This window comes from Dicentrarchus labrax, unplaced genomic scaffold, assembly GCF_905237075.1.
Source record: "Dicentrarchus labrax unplaced genomic scaffold, dlabrax2021, whole genome shotgun sequence".
Lineage (NCBI taxonomy): Eukaryota > Metazoa > Chordata > Actinopteri > Moronidae > Dicentrarchus > Dicentrarchus labrax.
In genome coordinates this window covers 3,709,895-3,726,653 of record NW_026136717.1, presented here as the reverse complement: position 1 = coordinate 3,726,653, position 16,759 = coordinate 3,709,895, and the positions used below count along the sequence as shown (strand labels likewise).

General features: G+C 40.7%; 1 protein-coding gene across 7 annotated transcripts in view; it reads left to right on the top strand.

The window, feature by feature from the left end:
* The window catches only part of sorcs2 (sortilin-related VPS10 domain containing receptor 2), a 310,217-nt gene that overhangs the window by 243,255 nt on the left and 50,203 nt on the right, over nt 1-16,759 (top strand). For all 7 annotated transcript variants that reach the window (XM_051375297.1, XM_051375294.1, XM_051375296.1 and 4 more), the window contains exons 5-7: nt 3,300-3,373; nt 11,430-11,494; nt 16,566-16,684. In XM_051375297.1, the coding sequence (XP_051231257.1) occupies nt 3,300-3,373; nt 11,430-11,494; nt 16,566-16,684 (258 nt within the window). The remainder of the gene's footprint in view (nt 1-3,299; nt 3,374-11,429; nt 11,495-16,565; nt 16,685-16,759) is intronic.

Here is a 16,759-nt window from a genome sequence, read left to right as displayed (position 1 = left end):
ATCCCGAGCAAACATGATGACTGAGACATCACACTGTTACTTATGTCTTGTTGCCTGAAGGCATTGAGATGATTCAGTGAGGCCTACAGCCCTGTAGAAGAAGAGCTGATCAAAGGCTATGCATTACCTTTTAGGTGAGAGTACACTTGTGTAACATTTTTACAATAATACATCATCATGTCAGCATGACAGAAAATTAGACATCTGCCAGCCATTAAACGGCCTTTAACTTTCCAAGTTAAATCTTAAGGCTCTTAGTTTGAAGGGATAAAATAGAAAATGTTTCTGTTCTTGGGAAATACTTGATTCTTTCAAGCCGCAAGCCAAGAAAATTGACAGCCACTGCTTTAAATCACACAGATTTCACTATTTCTATCTTTTTTGAGTGCAACATTTTACACCAGGGGAGGGAGGGTCAGTAGTACAGCTTATACAAAATGTCATCTTAATTTTAGGAGATGCTAACATTAACAAGACCACTGGAGTGAAACAGAAGCAACTAATTATCTTCAGTAGTGTCACATTTGTTTATGGTAATCACACAGAGGTGGCACAATAAATCTGACAGTGAAAGAAGTTGTTTGAAAAAGATGGATTGGATGAAACATGACCGTATTCTCATATTGGACTAAATACTGAAAACACAGGCTCTTACAGACATTTTACATGTGAAGAATTCATGTTTTTGTTCTTTTTAAGACGAAAGTATCAGGCATATGTTGCTATTTTTAGGTAACATACAATAGTTTATTGTTAGTGTAGAGGAAAAGTTTGGTTTAGTCTTTGATTCTGTTCTAGTGAGAATTTTTAAATTATTCCTTATGGGACAGCTTATTTATATCTTTAGAAGTAAAAGATACATACATAAGTAGTCTGATCTATTCCCTTATGTAAGCACATTTGTATTTCTAGGAGGTGTGTTATTTTTGTATAATTATCTTTCTTGTTATTCTGTTATTATAGAGAAAAAATAACAATGTTATCAAAATCCCTCCATTCTGTTTCTCTGTTTTTCCCTCACATGAACCATCAGATTCAGTATTTATTTTTTTATTAAGTTTTTTTTTTGGGCCTTTTCATGGCTTTATTGGATAGGACAACTAAAGATCAACAGGAAGGGTGGGTAGAGAGAGGGGATGACGCGCAACAAAGGGCCGCCAGCTCTACTGACTGAGCTAACCAGGGGCCCCAGATTCAGTATTCAATGTAATCACATATATCTTACTTGGACCTTGACACATCATCAGTGATGTAACCTGGGGTCATTGGGTCTTTCAACAATTGTACCCCCTCGCCAAGGTGACCCAGCCAGGGCCTGTGTAACTGGATCCCCCATCCTGATCCATAGCCGTCTGAACGCCTTCTCTGCAGCCTTGTTGGTGTTTTTGATGAGTTTGTGCAGCCTACCTCAATAGTGCCATATTGCGCCCACCATCTCTGCTTCTGGCAAACCAGGTCCTCATACTTGGTCCTCTCCCTCTGGTAGGCCTCCTCCATCTTGTCTTCCTTGGGAACACTTAGCTCCAACAGGACCACTTGTCTTAAAGTTTTAGAAATTGGGACGATGTCTGGCCCTAGTGTGGTCGCTGCAGTGGTTTCTGGGAGCTGCTAACCCAGGTCAACAGCCTTGCTTGAGCCTGTGGTTTCCCTTGCCTTAATGATGAAATGGTGGTGGCTTGGCTGATCCCTGTGCAGATGGAATCGGCGTGACACCAGCTATAGTATCTCTCCCAGAGCCTTTGGGCAAACAGCTGAGGCTGTGTTCAAGATATCCTCTTCTCTGATACAGGGGGCGTGCTGGAGTCTCAGCCAACTCCAATACAGGTTGGTTGGACTGGGAAGAACATTGTACACCCAAGGGATCAAAAACTTGATCCTGAGCAGCTCTGCCTTCCAGGCCTCCAGCCAATAGATTTTTTTTCCAGAGCTTGCTTCGATCTGGTCTACAAGCCCTGCTGCTGCTTTGCACAATCCTGCGGGAGCAACCTTCCTGCACTCCTGCTCGCACTACTGTTGGACCAAACAACGCCTATCTTGCCTCTGGCTTTGTCGTAGCAAGTTCTTGGAATGCTTCCTAGCTCCGTACATCCAGCCACTACTGGTCCAAACACTGTGCCGCAATCGTGATTCTGCCTGGCCCACTTCCTCCTGGGCCCTCCACTTCTTCACAGCCCTCACTTCAATGTCAGCCTAGGACATTGTTGTGTCAGTTGACAGACTACACTGTATTTAAGTCTAATAAAATCAATCATTAGTTTAATCAAGTCACTAATTGATCTGTGTCATTCACCATTTTAACAACTCTGAATACAAAGACAGGTCTGCATTCAAACACGTCCACACACACACACACACACACACACACACACAAGGCACGCTTCCTAATTGAAGAGTGTACTGTAAAGTGGAAATGGAGCTAGAGACATAGAGGTGGGAGATTAGGTCCAATAGTTCATAAGTTTGAGTCGGCTCCAACTCCTCCTCAACTTTAATAATTTACACGTAATTAAACAAGAAATTCAATTAGGTTTTAATCTGTTCCATATGGGCAGGCTGCAGATGGAAGTGAGGAATCCATTCAAACAGAACAAAAAAATCATTTAGCTAGAGGATGATGGGAGGACGCGGAGTGGCACGTGTAAATTAAGAAGGTGTGTAGGGGCAGGGATAGATTTCTATCAAGGTCAGCCGTAGCTTTTTTTCTTTCTCAGCCACTATTGTGCATTGTGAATGTGCTTTAGGAATGAGTTTGATCATTGATGACTTGTAGCTCCTGATGACCCTGAATGAGAAAGGTTGTTGTAAGCAGTATGTGGGCAGAATTTACTGCATCCACAACTAAACCTTTGTCACTGGCGAGCATTGTGTTTTTGTATCGTGGAGGAAGTTTGTGTGGTAAATCCTCCTCTCTGCTTCAATGTGCTTTTCAGACATCAAGGATACCTTGTGGGTAGGAATCGATAGACTTTCATTATGGGTGCAATCAATGCCGTAGAAGCTCAGGCAACGCACACACAACTGCAAAACACGCTGCTCATAAAATATTGGCCGTGCACGTACATTCACACACACGACCTGCTATGATTAATAATTAATTGAGCTCAGTTTTAAGTCGGTGAACCATGAAATTCAGTAGCTTGATGGAGTGAACTTTTTGTTTCCAAATAGACTCTCGATGTATCCTCCATTGTAAAGGATACAGCTGGTAATAGGGCTCAGGTTAGGCTTTATAATTTAATGCTACAAGCTTTGAGCGTGTGTTTGTCTTTCTAATTGTGCTCTTCTCTTTCCGTGTCCAGCTCTTTGCTTCCGCAGACCTGGGCCGCAAGTGGACTTTGCTTCAGGAGCGGGTGACCAAGGACAGAGTCTTCTGGTCAGTTAAATTTTATTTTCTCATTATTGGATGAATGAGGACTTCAAGCTCAGTGTTCAGAGTGGCTTCTTCATCAATACATGTACATGCACAAAGCAGTAAAAAGCAACAGCACGCTAATGCTAGAATGCAGTCAGGCAGGGGATTTTTTTACTTCTTGTTACAATGTTGATACATAACAAGTAGTCATTGTTCACACAGACATATTCAGGCCATAGCTTTATAAGAAATAGATGAAAAGTAAAGATAAGGACCTCTTGTGAATTAAGTGAAATAGTTATATGACATGGGAAAACTATTCAGTTGGTCCGTTATGTAAAAGGCCTTCAGAACTAAAGTACAGTACAGTACAAAATATAAGAGAAATGCTCTCCTTCAAGGTGGTAAGTGAATAGTTCAGCATTTAAAAAATGATGAAAGTGATGATGGAAGCAAGGGAGAAAAAACCTGGCCTGACTCATGTGAAAAACAGTCCAACAGGACCTGTGTGTAGGATTTAGTGGCATCTAGTGGTGAGATTGCAGATTGCATCCAACTGAACAGCCCTTGACTTAAAGCACAAGGAGAACCTGCAGTGGCTACGAAAGTCACAAAAACACCCGAAGGTCCTATCTACAACCAGTGTTTGGTTTGACCATTCTGGGCTACTATAGAAACATGGCGGTTTAAAATGGTGGACCCTGTCCATCTGTCGATAATATCAGCTTATTCTAAGGTAACAAAAACATAACGATTCTTTTTTTCAGGTGATTATACACTAATAAAAACATACCTATAGTAACAATTTTGACTTAAGAGGGTATTGCCTGCTAGCTATTTCTTGGCGAACAACAGTCTTGTTGTCATAGTGAGATTTGCTTGCCAGTACAGACCAAAGAAACCAAAACCTGTGCTGGACAGTACTGGACAAGTGGATGATATGTTATATGTCCAGAAATAATTCCAGCAAACATTCATGGTGCCCATGGTGAAGCCAACTGACTTTGGTGATCACCTGACTTTTCTTGTAGCGCCATCATTAGGTGTGCATTTGTGATTTTGAGTGAAATGTCTCAACCACTGTTGCATGGATTGCCATGAAATGTGTTTCAGACAGGGTGAATTGTGGCAACCTTGATGATCCCCCCATATTTCATTAATACAATGACAATAGAAATAAATAATGAAAAATATTGATGAAGTCGTTTGTACGATTGAATCAATCCAACACTGTTTCAGTTTTAATTGACATCATAAATGGTCACATCATATTGTAAAATGCGAGACAACTGTTTGCACCGTGATTTCAAGGATTAACGTTAAAAAGGAGGCTGACGCAAAGGATTTATGGGCTGCTGTAATCTACTATAAAACGGCAGAATAGAGCTGTAATAGAGCACTCTGATGTGTCTGAGGTGCATGTGGCTATTCTGTAGCATCCTGGTGTCATTTGCAGGTGATTTAATGAAGGTGAAGACAGTGTACGGTAGTGTACAGTAGCAATGCACTCTGTTGCAGCACATCTCCAATCAGAAGCTGTAGATTTGTCAGCATAATGTGTCCTGATGCCTTCAGATGATTGAAGGGATTTAATGAACTGAAGGCGAAGCTTTTCATACAGATACTGGAGGAGTCACTCATTAATTTATAGATGAATGCAGTATATTCAAAGCTAATTTTAGGTCAGGAAAATACCAAACTGTCAGGGCAATGATTGCATCGTTGTTCTGCTTCGAAAATATGGCTCTTAGACTTGTTTTACTCTTCAGTCATGTGTGAATTATACAAACAAGTTACACTTGTAAATGTAGAGTTGTTTGTTGGCGTATTTTTGAGCTTTGGAGAAAGCTAGGCCAGCTATCTCCCCCTGCACAGTGGTATCAACTCACTCTAAGAGGGAGTAAATAAACATATTTCCAAAAATGTTGAACTGTTTTTAGGAATGTATCACTATTAATGTGATTTTTACCAAAGAGTAATATAACAGTAACATAGAGTAAAACAGACGGACCATTTACTGATTTAAACTTTCAATTGTCAGTGTTGTTGCATGGTAATATGCTAATACAATCATATTTATTTATTGCTGGATTTATTAGCTTTAAATCAAAAACAAAATCCAGGTACTATATTTCAGTCAAGCTTTAAAAAACATAAATTGATCTCCTGCAGAGTTAATAGGTTTACTTTTTGATTATATCCTGATTCCATTTCGCTATCATTTACTCAGTATTGCCCAAACAGTAACATTTTATACTAATAGATACTAATAAATCAGTTTTATGTTTACCATAATGCAGAGAACTTCAGTTCCAGTTTTACTTAAATTAGAAATTTGAATTGAACGTCAGTCGTAAGCGCTGGAGTTTATGCAGCAGAACCTTTTTATTGATGGATCTCTTGATAGTTTAGTGGTTCCGGTGGCAGAAAAAGTACCCACAGCAGGCGGAGGTATATGGCATTCTTCTGAACATGTAATATTTCACAGCTTGAGAGTTATATCTTCCAGTGCTCCCCCTCCTCATCCTCACCTTCATCTTATCTTGCATCATGTATCCCTCCCACTTTATCTCCTTTCCTACACTGATTTCTCCTCAACTTTGTTTCTTCTTACTCCTCCCTGTCCAGTCTGTGTTATTGTAAGATGATGCATTCAGATGTGCTGCATTCAAATACAACTGACTACACTCTCTCTTTTTCTGAAGGTCAGTAAGGTATTGCAAGCGCCCATTAGTTTGTTTGGTCTTGCCACCGATAGCAAATGAAATGGTTCACACGCTCAGACACCTCTGATTTATACCACCAACTTGAACGCACAAATCATCCACACACTGCGCTGTAAAAAATGAGAAGGTGGGGGAGCGATAGAGGTAGAGAAACGGCCCTAGGTGCTACTTCAGACTAAAGTTACATACCCCAGCTATGACTCGGCATTTGAATGTGTAACCTAGACCTTGACCAAGAGAATCAGAAGTAGTGTAAATGTGCAGTAATGTGACATATTCCTGGGTGAAACAGAATAAGTGGGAAGGTTTTTTGTAACTAGAAGGATTTCAATCAAAGATGGACATATGGAGTGATTGGATCACTCAGAAGTGGGAGTGGCTTATCGAATACAGCTTGATACAGAGCTGTATGATGGTTGGCCTGATCTGACCCGTGTTGTTAGATCAGGATCAGGAATTAGACTTCAACCACAGGGTTAGAAAATAAAGTTTTTGCCAGCTGAAATCCAAACATTCACTGCCTATATTGCTCTACTACCCACAAGATAACGGTCAAGTGTGTTTTTATATGTTGGCTAGCACCCAAAATCCCATTTGACTGGATAAATGTATGTAACCACCCCTAAGTCAAACATGATTCATCAAAAAGATTTTGATGTTTCACAGGGAGGGAAAAGAGAGCATTTTGTATAATTGAAGAAATCTAAAATTATTCTTTTTTTTTTTTTTTTTTTTACACATTTAGTGGAAACAGGAGATAAATGATCGTGCTGTTAAAGTTGAACATTTTGCAAAAAAGTGAGTGAGTGAAAATTAATATCAATCTCATGTCTCATGTTATACTCAAGATCTGCTTAGCCTAGCTTAGCATATAGACTGTGGTAACAGCTTGGGCACTTTACAGATCCAGGATGATCAGTCCAAAGTGAAATACCTATAAAGCTCACCAATTCTGTGTGTTTGGCCTTTACATGAACTGAAATGTAAAAGGAACAATTTGTATTTGAGAGGTTATATGTTGGAACTCATTCTTGATGAACAACAGTCCATCCATCTGCCCAGCACTTCTGTTCAGACACACTGGCTATAGCACAGCTTGCTACAGTCGGTGAGTACAAAGTTTATTTGTTTTTCTCTGTGCAGGCACAATTTCCAAAATCTGGTAACCCTACTATGACAACAACACTTCAGGAAGTTGTGCACGATCACATCATCTTTCGGTTATTCACCAAGAATTACTTCTAGCATAGTTACTTCTATGTAATCCCCCCTATGTACGGGGTTAAAGGGGAACCCCGCCAGTTGTACACATCACAGCCTTTTGTGGCCACAGAGGGAGCTGTGTGAAATCTCAAATTGCCTCAAGTGACATCATTGGAAGTTGGTCTTTAGCCTACTCCTCATCTCTGCTTGAGGGTAGCGGCTCAAGGATACTTCAGCCAATGGCATAACACACCCATGTCCTTGACCAAACTGTTGCCAGTCAAGTGGCATTTTGGGTAATGTAGGCCCTAGGTTTTGTTAGGGAAGAAAAAATGTGTGGAATAAAAACGATGATATCTGTTTCTGCTGCATTTAATTTAACTGGATATGCACATAGACAACTGTTGGCTAACATGTTAGTTACAACTACCTAATGAGATGATAATGATGACATGAAGTCAACTTTATTGCATAGAGCAAGCTATACCTTTAATGTCCACTCACATTTTACTTTTCACATCTGGATTCCATTATATCTTAAGTCTTAATACAGCTTAGATTCTTTATATGGTCTGGCTAAAGCTGTATCTAGGAAGTGGGAGATTAAATTACTATTGTACAGTGTACATTTAATCCGTAGCACTCTGAAATTAAACCACGTATTGCAGATTTTTACCTCAGGTAAAATTGCCCGCAGCAGACGCACACTCCTGTATTCAGGTCTGCACATACTGTAAGGTTACAACCTGCTCCTTCTGTAAAAAAGTGTAGATGTGTGGACATGCCTGTGCATATATGTGCTATAAATGTGTGTGGTCAGAGTGTAGACAGAGGTAGCTAGTTGCTGGCTCTGGTTTTAGCCCTTCTTGTGTCCTAACAGTCATAAAAGCAAAAGAGAACAGGAGTCTGGCAGCCAGCTCACATAAATCACATTAAAAACATCACATTAAAACCAATCTGCTGCTGGGGTGGTCTGGCCCAATGCGTTCCTGTGGACCTTGTTTTTTTGTGATCCTGGGCTATAAAGTTTGTGTTTGTCATCCTGGATGAAAAGAAACAGCAGTTTTTGAAATTGAACTGGCATCTCACAAGATGACAACTGACAACAAAAGCAAACATTTGAGGATAGACGATAAAAATGGAACGCTGTGAAAAGCATGCTGATAAAAGTGACTAATCGAATGGCGGTGAAACTAGAGCTGGGATGAAACGGAACTCCAGCCCAGGGAGGATGTTTGTGCAGCATGTTGCACTTCCTCCTCCTTCTCTTCTAAATCAATTCTTATTTTCTTTGTGTATCAACCTACTTATCTTTCCATCAGTCACGTCTATCGTTCATTTAATTTCCCCTGCTTCCCATTTCAGCCCCCTCAGTCCGTCTGTTTTAACTTCCATGACCAAAGGAGAAGGAAATCCCACACACTTAGACTGTGATGAAGGTCTAACTGGACCAAAGCGTTAGTGAAATGAATTAATGATGTATTGCCAGTGCAGAGTTCGCCTTCACCCTCCATCTTTTTTGCATTTGCATTTCAAGCATGCAGCTGACACTTGTATCTAGAGTAACCCGCACTGAGTGCAAAGGCAAGACGTTCAAAGTCTCGGTCAAGGACACTTTAGCAGGACACATGTTGAAGAGTTCTTTTCCAATCCTTTTCTTACTCCCCTCCTTCCTCCATCAATCAAATCCCCAGTTTTTGACTAGACTCTTGTGGTGTTCTCTTGTGGTTGTTCAAACAATTGCATTACCCAAACACCACTCAGATTGCCCTTCCCAAGCAAGTGGCCTGAGCTCCTCCATATCATATTTGCAGAGGAACTAACCACTTGCTTCACTGATCACAACAACTGTCTCACTAAACTTCTTGCAAAGATGGCCAAATCTGACAAAACTTGAAACTGATTGAAATAAATCTCACTGCTTCCAGACGAATATCCTGAGTTAGGAAGTAACATTTACTTCTGTCAAGAACATGAGTTTCTGGTCCTTTTCTTGACTTCTGTTAACATTTAGGAACACTATATACTTCTTCTCCTGCTTTATCCCCCATTGCTCTTGGCTGACAGCTATAGGCAATAGTCACTTTAAAGAAGTTATGGCTGTTGGCCAAAAATTGTGTATCACCAAAATTTCATCTTTCCAAAAAAACTGAAAAAACAGCATGCACCAGGTGTATGTCAAGATGTTTCTACAGCACTTTTGAATGCTGGACTTTTACCTGTATAACAGTTTTCCTTTATTTTATTACTGTTTTTACGCAACGCTACAGTATGTCCAGACAAGAAACTTGACATTGCACAGTGATAGTACTTTTTTAATGTCCAATACCAATTATTTATTTATTCTTTGTTATTCAATTCTCACTTTCTACATTATGTGTGCATGGCAACTGCCCAATGGTAAATTTAGGGTTTGGCAGCTAAGGGATTACAACTAATGTTAGGGGGAAATTACAGTTAATTGGTTAATTGCAGGTCTGTGACAGAACATGAACTCCAGTCTGCTGCATGAAAGTAAAATAAATGCACTTCACCCATCTACCACCTCAACTCCTCACCCTTACTTTTCACCTCTCTACATAAGGGACACACCGCTTCCTGTGTTGGTACTGAGCACCGGCATTGGACAATATGGATGTAATTCCTAAGAATACAGGGTTGCTGTACCTTTTGTAAGAAGTGGTTCTTCCACCAGTAATGAGTACACAGCTGAAATCTTTCGACGTGGTAGAAGAAGGGTTTCATTGACTAATTGGGGGAATCTGTCTAATTCTTGCTGGTTTTCTCTGACACTGAACATGAGAGCTGTAAAATGCTAGTATAAAGTAGATAACCCACATTTTTACAGGTATCCCTACATGTGATAGGAACTTAACTAGTAAACATTTCCAGTATACTATTAATACTTAAATGCAGGCCTGTTATAATTGAGCCTGAGATTAGTCAATTAACCGATTAGTTGATCAACAGAAAAATTTCTTTTTTTTTTTTTTAAAGAAGTTGCTTTTTCAACCATTGATGGCTAGACTATCATCAGCTGCTTCAAAATGGGAGCTGTAAAATGTAATATAAGCTGTAAGGTAGCTTGACTTTCCACTAGTTTGATGTGGAACTGACTAAAGTCATATGTATTGCTTGACTTTCTTCATTTTAATAGACCAGTACGCAGACTGCTCATAAAGATCACTTGAAGAAGACTGAATTATCCTCCATGAGCAGCAGATCCTGTAGCACTTCCTGTGATCCATCTTCTCTCCTTCACTTCTTCCTTCCTCCCTCGTCCCTCCATGGCCTGCTAATTGCTCGTAAAGTTTCTTTATAGGCAAAGTAACGAGGTTTTAAATCTCCGCTCTATCTTTACAGGGCTGGGGAAATTTCACAGACTGCACTACGCAGTCCTAATCAGATGAACTGCTTAGTTTACTGCTCACTGAAGGGCACACATAGTGAGTGTACTGTAGTGTATGTCAGTGTGCCTCTAAGAAGGAAAGGGGTATACAATTTTGGAGGTTTTAAGGATGTTAGGCAAGGCTGAGTACATCTGAGTACACTTTCCAGGAAGAGCTGAGCTGTGCATATTTACTGAGATATCTGTGCAATCAAAGGGGACCAAAGGATATGTTATGTATGCTGTGATGTAACCACTGTATATTTTAGCCTAAAATAAAAAATCCTTCTAATTTTTATTTTGCTTAGCTACATAAGCCTGCTTGGGCACTGAATGTTCATCAGTCAAGATGTTGTATTTTCAACTGTGCATACGCACGCACCTTATCTAAATGGTAAATGGACTTCGATAGCACCTTTCCAGTCTTCCGACCACTCAAAGTGCTTTTACACTACATGCCACATTCATGATGGCAAAGCCTATCGAACAGAAACTAATGCATTCACACACTGATGCACAGCATTGGGAGCAATTTGGTGTTCAGTATCTTGCTCAAGGATGCTTCGACATGTGTGCAGGACACGGGGATCGAACCAACAACCTTCCGATTAGGGGACGACCTGCTCTGCCTCTGCACCACAGCCGCCCTATTTAGAATCTCAGAATCTAGAATCTAAAGTCGGTGTTAAGTGGTTTTAAGTCCTATGACTGCACTGTCCCTGGTCAAAATCAATTAACGTAATTCTGTTCTGTGTTCCAGGTCAGTATCTGGTGTGGATGTGGACCCTGATCTGGTGCACATGGAAATGCAAGACACGAGTGGAGGTACAGTGATGTTCCATCTGCCCATTTATCATTTATATATTTATTCATGAGACTGTTAAGTCCTGGTCACACTACCACAGTGAAACTTCAGACAGCAATGTATTAATTTTAATAGAATTGCCATGAGCACTGAGGCAAAGTAACTTTCTCATAGAGTTCTTTTGTTAACTTTTATCACACAAATTCACATAATTAACCAATTCACTATATTTAAACCAACCATGAGAAACCATTGAGGAAATGCAAGGCAGCAGTAGTAGTCACTATGTCACCAAGCTTTAAATACCACCTTCCTTGCGGGAAAAACAAATGAATATGCCTCGTCTGGTATGACCTGCTTTGTTACATTCACTGTTTCCAACCAAAATTAAATGTGGAAACGTGTTAAATTCATTTTCTTCCTCATTAAAACATCTTTGGAACAACAAATCACTGAAACCTGCATTGTTTACATCAATGTTTGCTAGCTAGCAGTCTTCTTTCTTGCCTTTGTTGGTGCATTGCTACATTAACTAATTAACAATGACGGCTTGCCGGGTCACACACATTCTCGTATTACAGATAAACAGTACACTGTAACCCCAAACAGCCAATGTACCAGCTGTACTGAAGTAGTTGCCTTTGTCTCCCATGATCTAATCACAATGCACTAGAACTCTATGCTCTGTTTTTTTTAGTAATCTTCTTTTATGTTAAAGGTCCAGTGTGTAGGATTTAGTGGCATCTAGCACTGTAATAACCTTGTTTCATCCTCCTTTTCTAAGTGGTAGGGAGACCCTACGGTGCCCTTAAAACACATGAAAAGCGCAAAAGGCTCTATCTAGAGCCAGTGTTGGGTTTGTCGTTCTGGGCTACTATAGAAACATGGAGGCTAAGCATGGCGGCCTCCATGGAAAGTGACCCGTGGCATCTAGAGAAAAAAAAGTCTCATTCTAAGGTACCAGGTAATCAGGTGATTAAACACTAATGAAAACATACCTATCAATGTTATATACCATTCCTGCCAGCAGATCCTCCTCAATGTTACACACTGGCCCTTTAAGTGTCTCAAGCTAAGTAGAGAAACTCAGGTATGTCACTGACATCTGATTTAGATCAATTCTGGAGACCAGAGCCACTACATGACATGCTGAGGTGGAGAATGTCCTCTCCCCGCGCCATGGCAGTACTAGTCCTAGCATAGCCTGAAGTGTAAATGCAGTAATAGAAAAGATGAATGGCTGACCTTGCTGCGGGTGGGGTGTGTTTCTGTGTGGTTAGGGGGTCAATGGAGAATTAATGGGTAAGTTAAGGAGGGATGTCAGGGGCCCCCGGGGCAACAACAGCAAGTCTGGATTATCATATCAGCTGAGTGACAGACAGACAGGTTAGTGCTTAACTCCCCACCAAGGGCCAAGAGGGTAATAGAAGTAGTGTGTATTTAAGATTGTGTAGGTTTATCAGTGTGTGGTTGTAAATGGATGTGTGTGTTCTGGACCTCACATACAGCGGGTCTCCCAACCCATAATCCCCCACTCAAATAAACCTGAGCAGGCAAAGTCAGAAAGTAATGACAGATAGTGAAGGGCAAAATGAAGGATATGTTTTTTTGTATTTGCAGTGCCACACTCTATTTCTCCATAAACCTCCCCTCTAGAAAAATACAAACAGCTCTTAAATCCCTTGAGGAGACACGCAGTCCTTTAACCCACACACAGAAAGATGCTGCCTGCAATGTGAAAGCTGTCAGCCCGAACAAGGCTGCATGTGTTTGTGGAGGGTGAACGGGAGAGGCTGTCTGTCTGGGCCAGCTGCCCAGGCACAAGAGCTCTTCCTGGGGCTAGGCAGCGCCACATGGTCCCCCCTCCTCCTCCTTCTCCCCATTCTCCTCCCTTCTCCTCTCCTTGCTTCCGTGCCCGGATAGATAGATAGTCGAGGGGGGCTGGAGCGATCAGGCATGCCAAACCAATCTGTTCGCCCTGTGCCCCCCTGTCACATGTGGCATCACCAAGGTTAAATGGTGGCATGCTACAAAGAAGGACACAGAGTCTCGGGAGTCTCTGCAGAGGCGAGGAATTGAGGATGGGTTTGCGCTCAGGACCGCCGGTTGACAAAAGGGACAGGACTCCAGAGAAATGGGGGTGGTCCATTGATGGATGAGCCATGTGCATAGGGAGGCTGGCAGGGAGTATGTTTGTGTGTGTGTCATTAAGGGGGATTGATGTGCAGGAGTGCGTGAGTGTACCTTGTTCATGCATCGATACACACAAGCATGCACGCATTTACACACTTCACTGTTGCAAGTGTAGAGACAGACAGGGACATACATGTGTAAACAAACATACACACACACAGAGCACATCTCCAGTACTCCCCATTGTACTGAAATTTAAATGATGGGCCCCATGCAGTCAGTATAATGTGATAAATTGTTCATCCTTCTTTGTAATTTATTAATTAGCTCTTACAGTTTTATATATATATATATATATTCATATCATCTGAGCTGCACAAGTGCAGGTTTAGTTTAGTATGTGAGTGTTTGCAGGTGTGTGAGGACAGCAAGTAGAATGAAGAAGTGTGCCACAAGCTGCAATTGAACACTTAGCCCAATCTAATGGTTTTTTAATGAGTTCTACGCCGTATGCTGCTTTGATTAAACGTCCAGGCTTTTCAATAAATTAGCCAGTCCATTTGTTAGACCAGACACCTCTTGAACAAAGACAAAGCAGAGAGTGAAAAGTACAGAACCAATGAGGAGGATGAACTCAGTAATATGAAGTGGAGTTCATTGTGTCTGTTTATATTCTCTGGTACTCATGTTGTCACAAGGATATAAAGATGCCAGTGGCAGCAGTGCAGGGCCCCCAGTGCAGGGCCCCCAGGAACTTCATTTAAGAAGATTTAACTATGTTTAGAGAGATTATTGTACAGTGGACTACTTTAAGTCCACTTTACTACTTTAAGTACCATTAAGGCTATGTTTAAGGGGCCAATCCCAAAAGCTGGCTAGATATAGTTTTTTATAGTGTGTTGGGCGTGACAGAAGTACTGGTTGGAGTCAAAGTACAGCACTTGAGATGTTAGCCTGTTGGACAAATACTAATGATGGCATAATTAATTAATGGATTATCCAGCAAGCTAACATCAAGAATAAAACTGAAAACATTTTGTGTCCCTTTAAAAGAACATTCAGTACAAAAATGAGAAGATATTGGTTAATTTGACCATCTTTTTAACTTCCTTCCAAACATAATGAGATTTCAGTTTACTAACTAACCTGACCTTCCTTAAATATTTCTATTTTGATTTATATATAGCAATAACTGTATCTAACCAAAAGAATAATGTATAGCCATACACCTGCAAAACCCATGACATACCCATCAACCTCAGCTGTGCTTTGTGTTAAGTAGAGTGTTAACATGCCAACATGCTAAATGCAGAAGGGCACCCAGTTAGCTCACTTGGTAGAGCTGGTGACCATGCACTGAGTCCTGCGGCGGCCCAGAGTTCGAATCCGACCTGTGGCCCTTTGCTGCGTGTCATCCCCTCTCTCTACCCCTCTTTCCTGTCTATCTCCAGCTATCACTGTCCATTAAAGGCAATAAAAGACAAAAAAAATTACTTAAAAAAAAAAAAATCTTCCAGAAGTTTTATTTTCCGACTGAAGCTGATGGATGACCAAACTGGCAGTGGGAGGGATTGATGACATGAAAGTATGTGTTGTTGTGGTACAGGTTTTTCTAAATCCCTCAGTCCATCAGCAGACCAAAATGTCCCATTTGTATAAATATATCCTTCCTAAAAGATAGGATAAACCCTTTTCATTCCTCACACTCCATTAGCTTCCCTTTCTTTCCACTAAAATGTCGACTTTATGATATCACATAATCTAATAATCAGATTTCCATAAAAAGCACTTTCTTATCCCAAAGAGGCTAAATCCCTATGTGGTTTGCAGTTCTGTGTTGTATGACAATTTTCAAACCACAGACACATATGTATGTAGTTAACAGATTCATATCAATGTCAGTTTGGTAAATGTTTCATCCACTACAGCCATTTGTAAGCTTTTAAGTTGTATCTGTTCGTATGTGGTGGCTTCATGGTGAGAGTTAAAGTCAGGGTGAACAAGTTGAGAATTGTACGTAGTCAACTGAAGGTCATATTGTCATCCTGAAGCATGTGTCTGCTGCAGCGACTCATTTCTGAACAAACAACCTCATGTGTACGGGTTCAGGCTTGGAGTGTGTGTGTGTGCATTTTCTCTATTGTCAACTTGTCACCTCTGGGAGGAGAGTAACCGCTGAATTTCAGCAGGCAATGTTGCTGATGCAGCTGCTGGTTGAAATTCAATACTGGGTAAGCTTTGCAACAGGCACTAACCTCTCTGTGTGTCTCTGGGAGGATAATCCCTCCTGGCCATTTGGATGCTAGAACGGCTATATGTCTACGGGGGAGCTGTCATATCTTATAGAGTTCGGAAAATGATGTCTCAATTTTTTGTTCGCCCAGTTTTCTTCCATACTTGATCTCTACCTCTTCCTATTTTCTCTCTCTGTCTGTTTATCTATAGGCTTGTTTTATGGTTAACTGTCTAAAAGTAAATTAAGTTCCTCTTATTCTTGCTTCCTTTCTCTCTCACTGTCCCCATTTAACGTAGCTTTAATGGTCGTATGAGGTCATCTACAGTGGAGTCTGGTTTATGTTTCAAAATATGACCAAATAATTTGTGAGTCCTCATCCTGAAATGTCAGTGGATATATTTTGAATATTTAAAGCCCCTACAAGGAACGTTCATTTTGTGTTGATTCTGGCTGTCCCTGTGGCAGGCAAAAAGAATGACTTTCTAAAAATAGCCTGTCTGTTCGCTAATGGTTGTGTTTGTTTATGACAAACTATATATATATGTATATATATATATATAGTTTGATCTGACTATAGAGGCACCAGTGTTGAATTGAGACGGTTTCATAACCAGTTAAAACCTCCTGTATTATGTTTAAAGCAAAACTAAACATATGTGAACCTGTGCAAATGTATTAAACAGTAAGCATTGTTTGGCATTTGCTCCCATGTGTCTCTGCAGGTTACCTTTATGTCACCTGTCTCATCCAGAACTGTTCGGACAAAATGGTGACTGCTCAGTTTCTCGGAAAGATCGACCACAACTCGCTGCTGGTGCAGGACGACTACATATTTGTCAAGGTAAACAGCACCCCAACGGAGGAGGTGAAAGGGAGACTGGTGTATTTTTTAATTCTTTTATTTATTTTTCTGTTT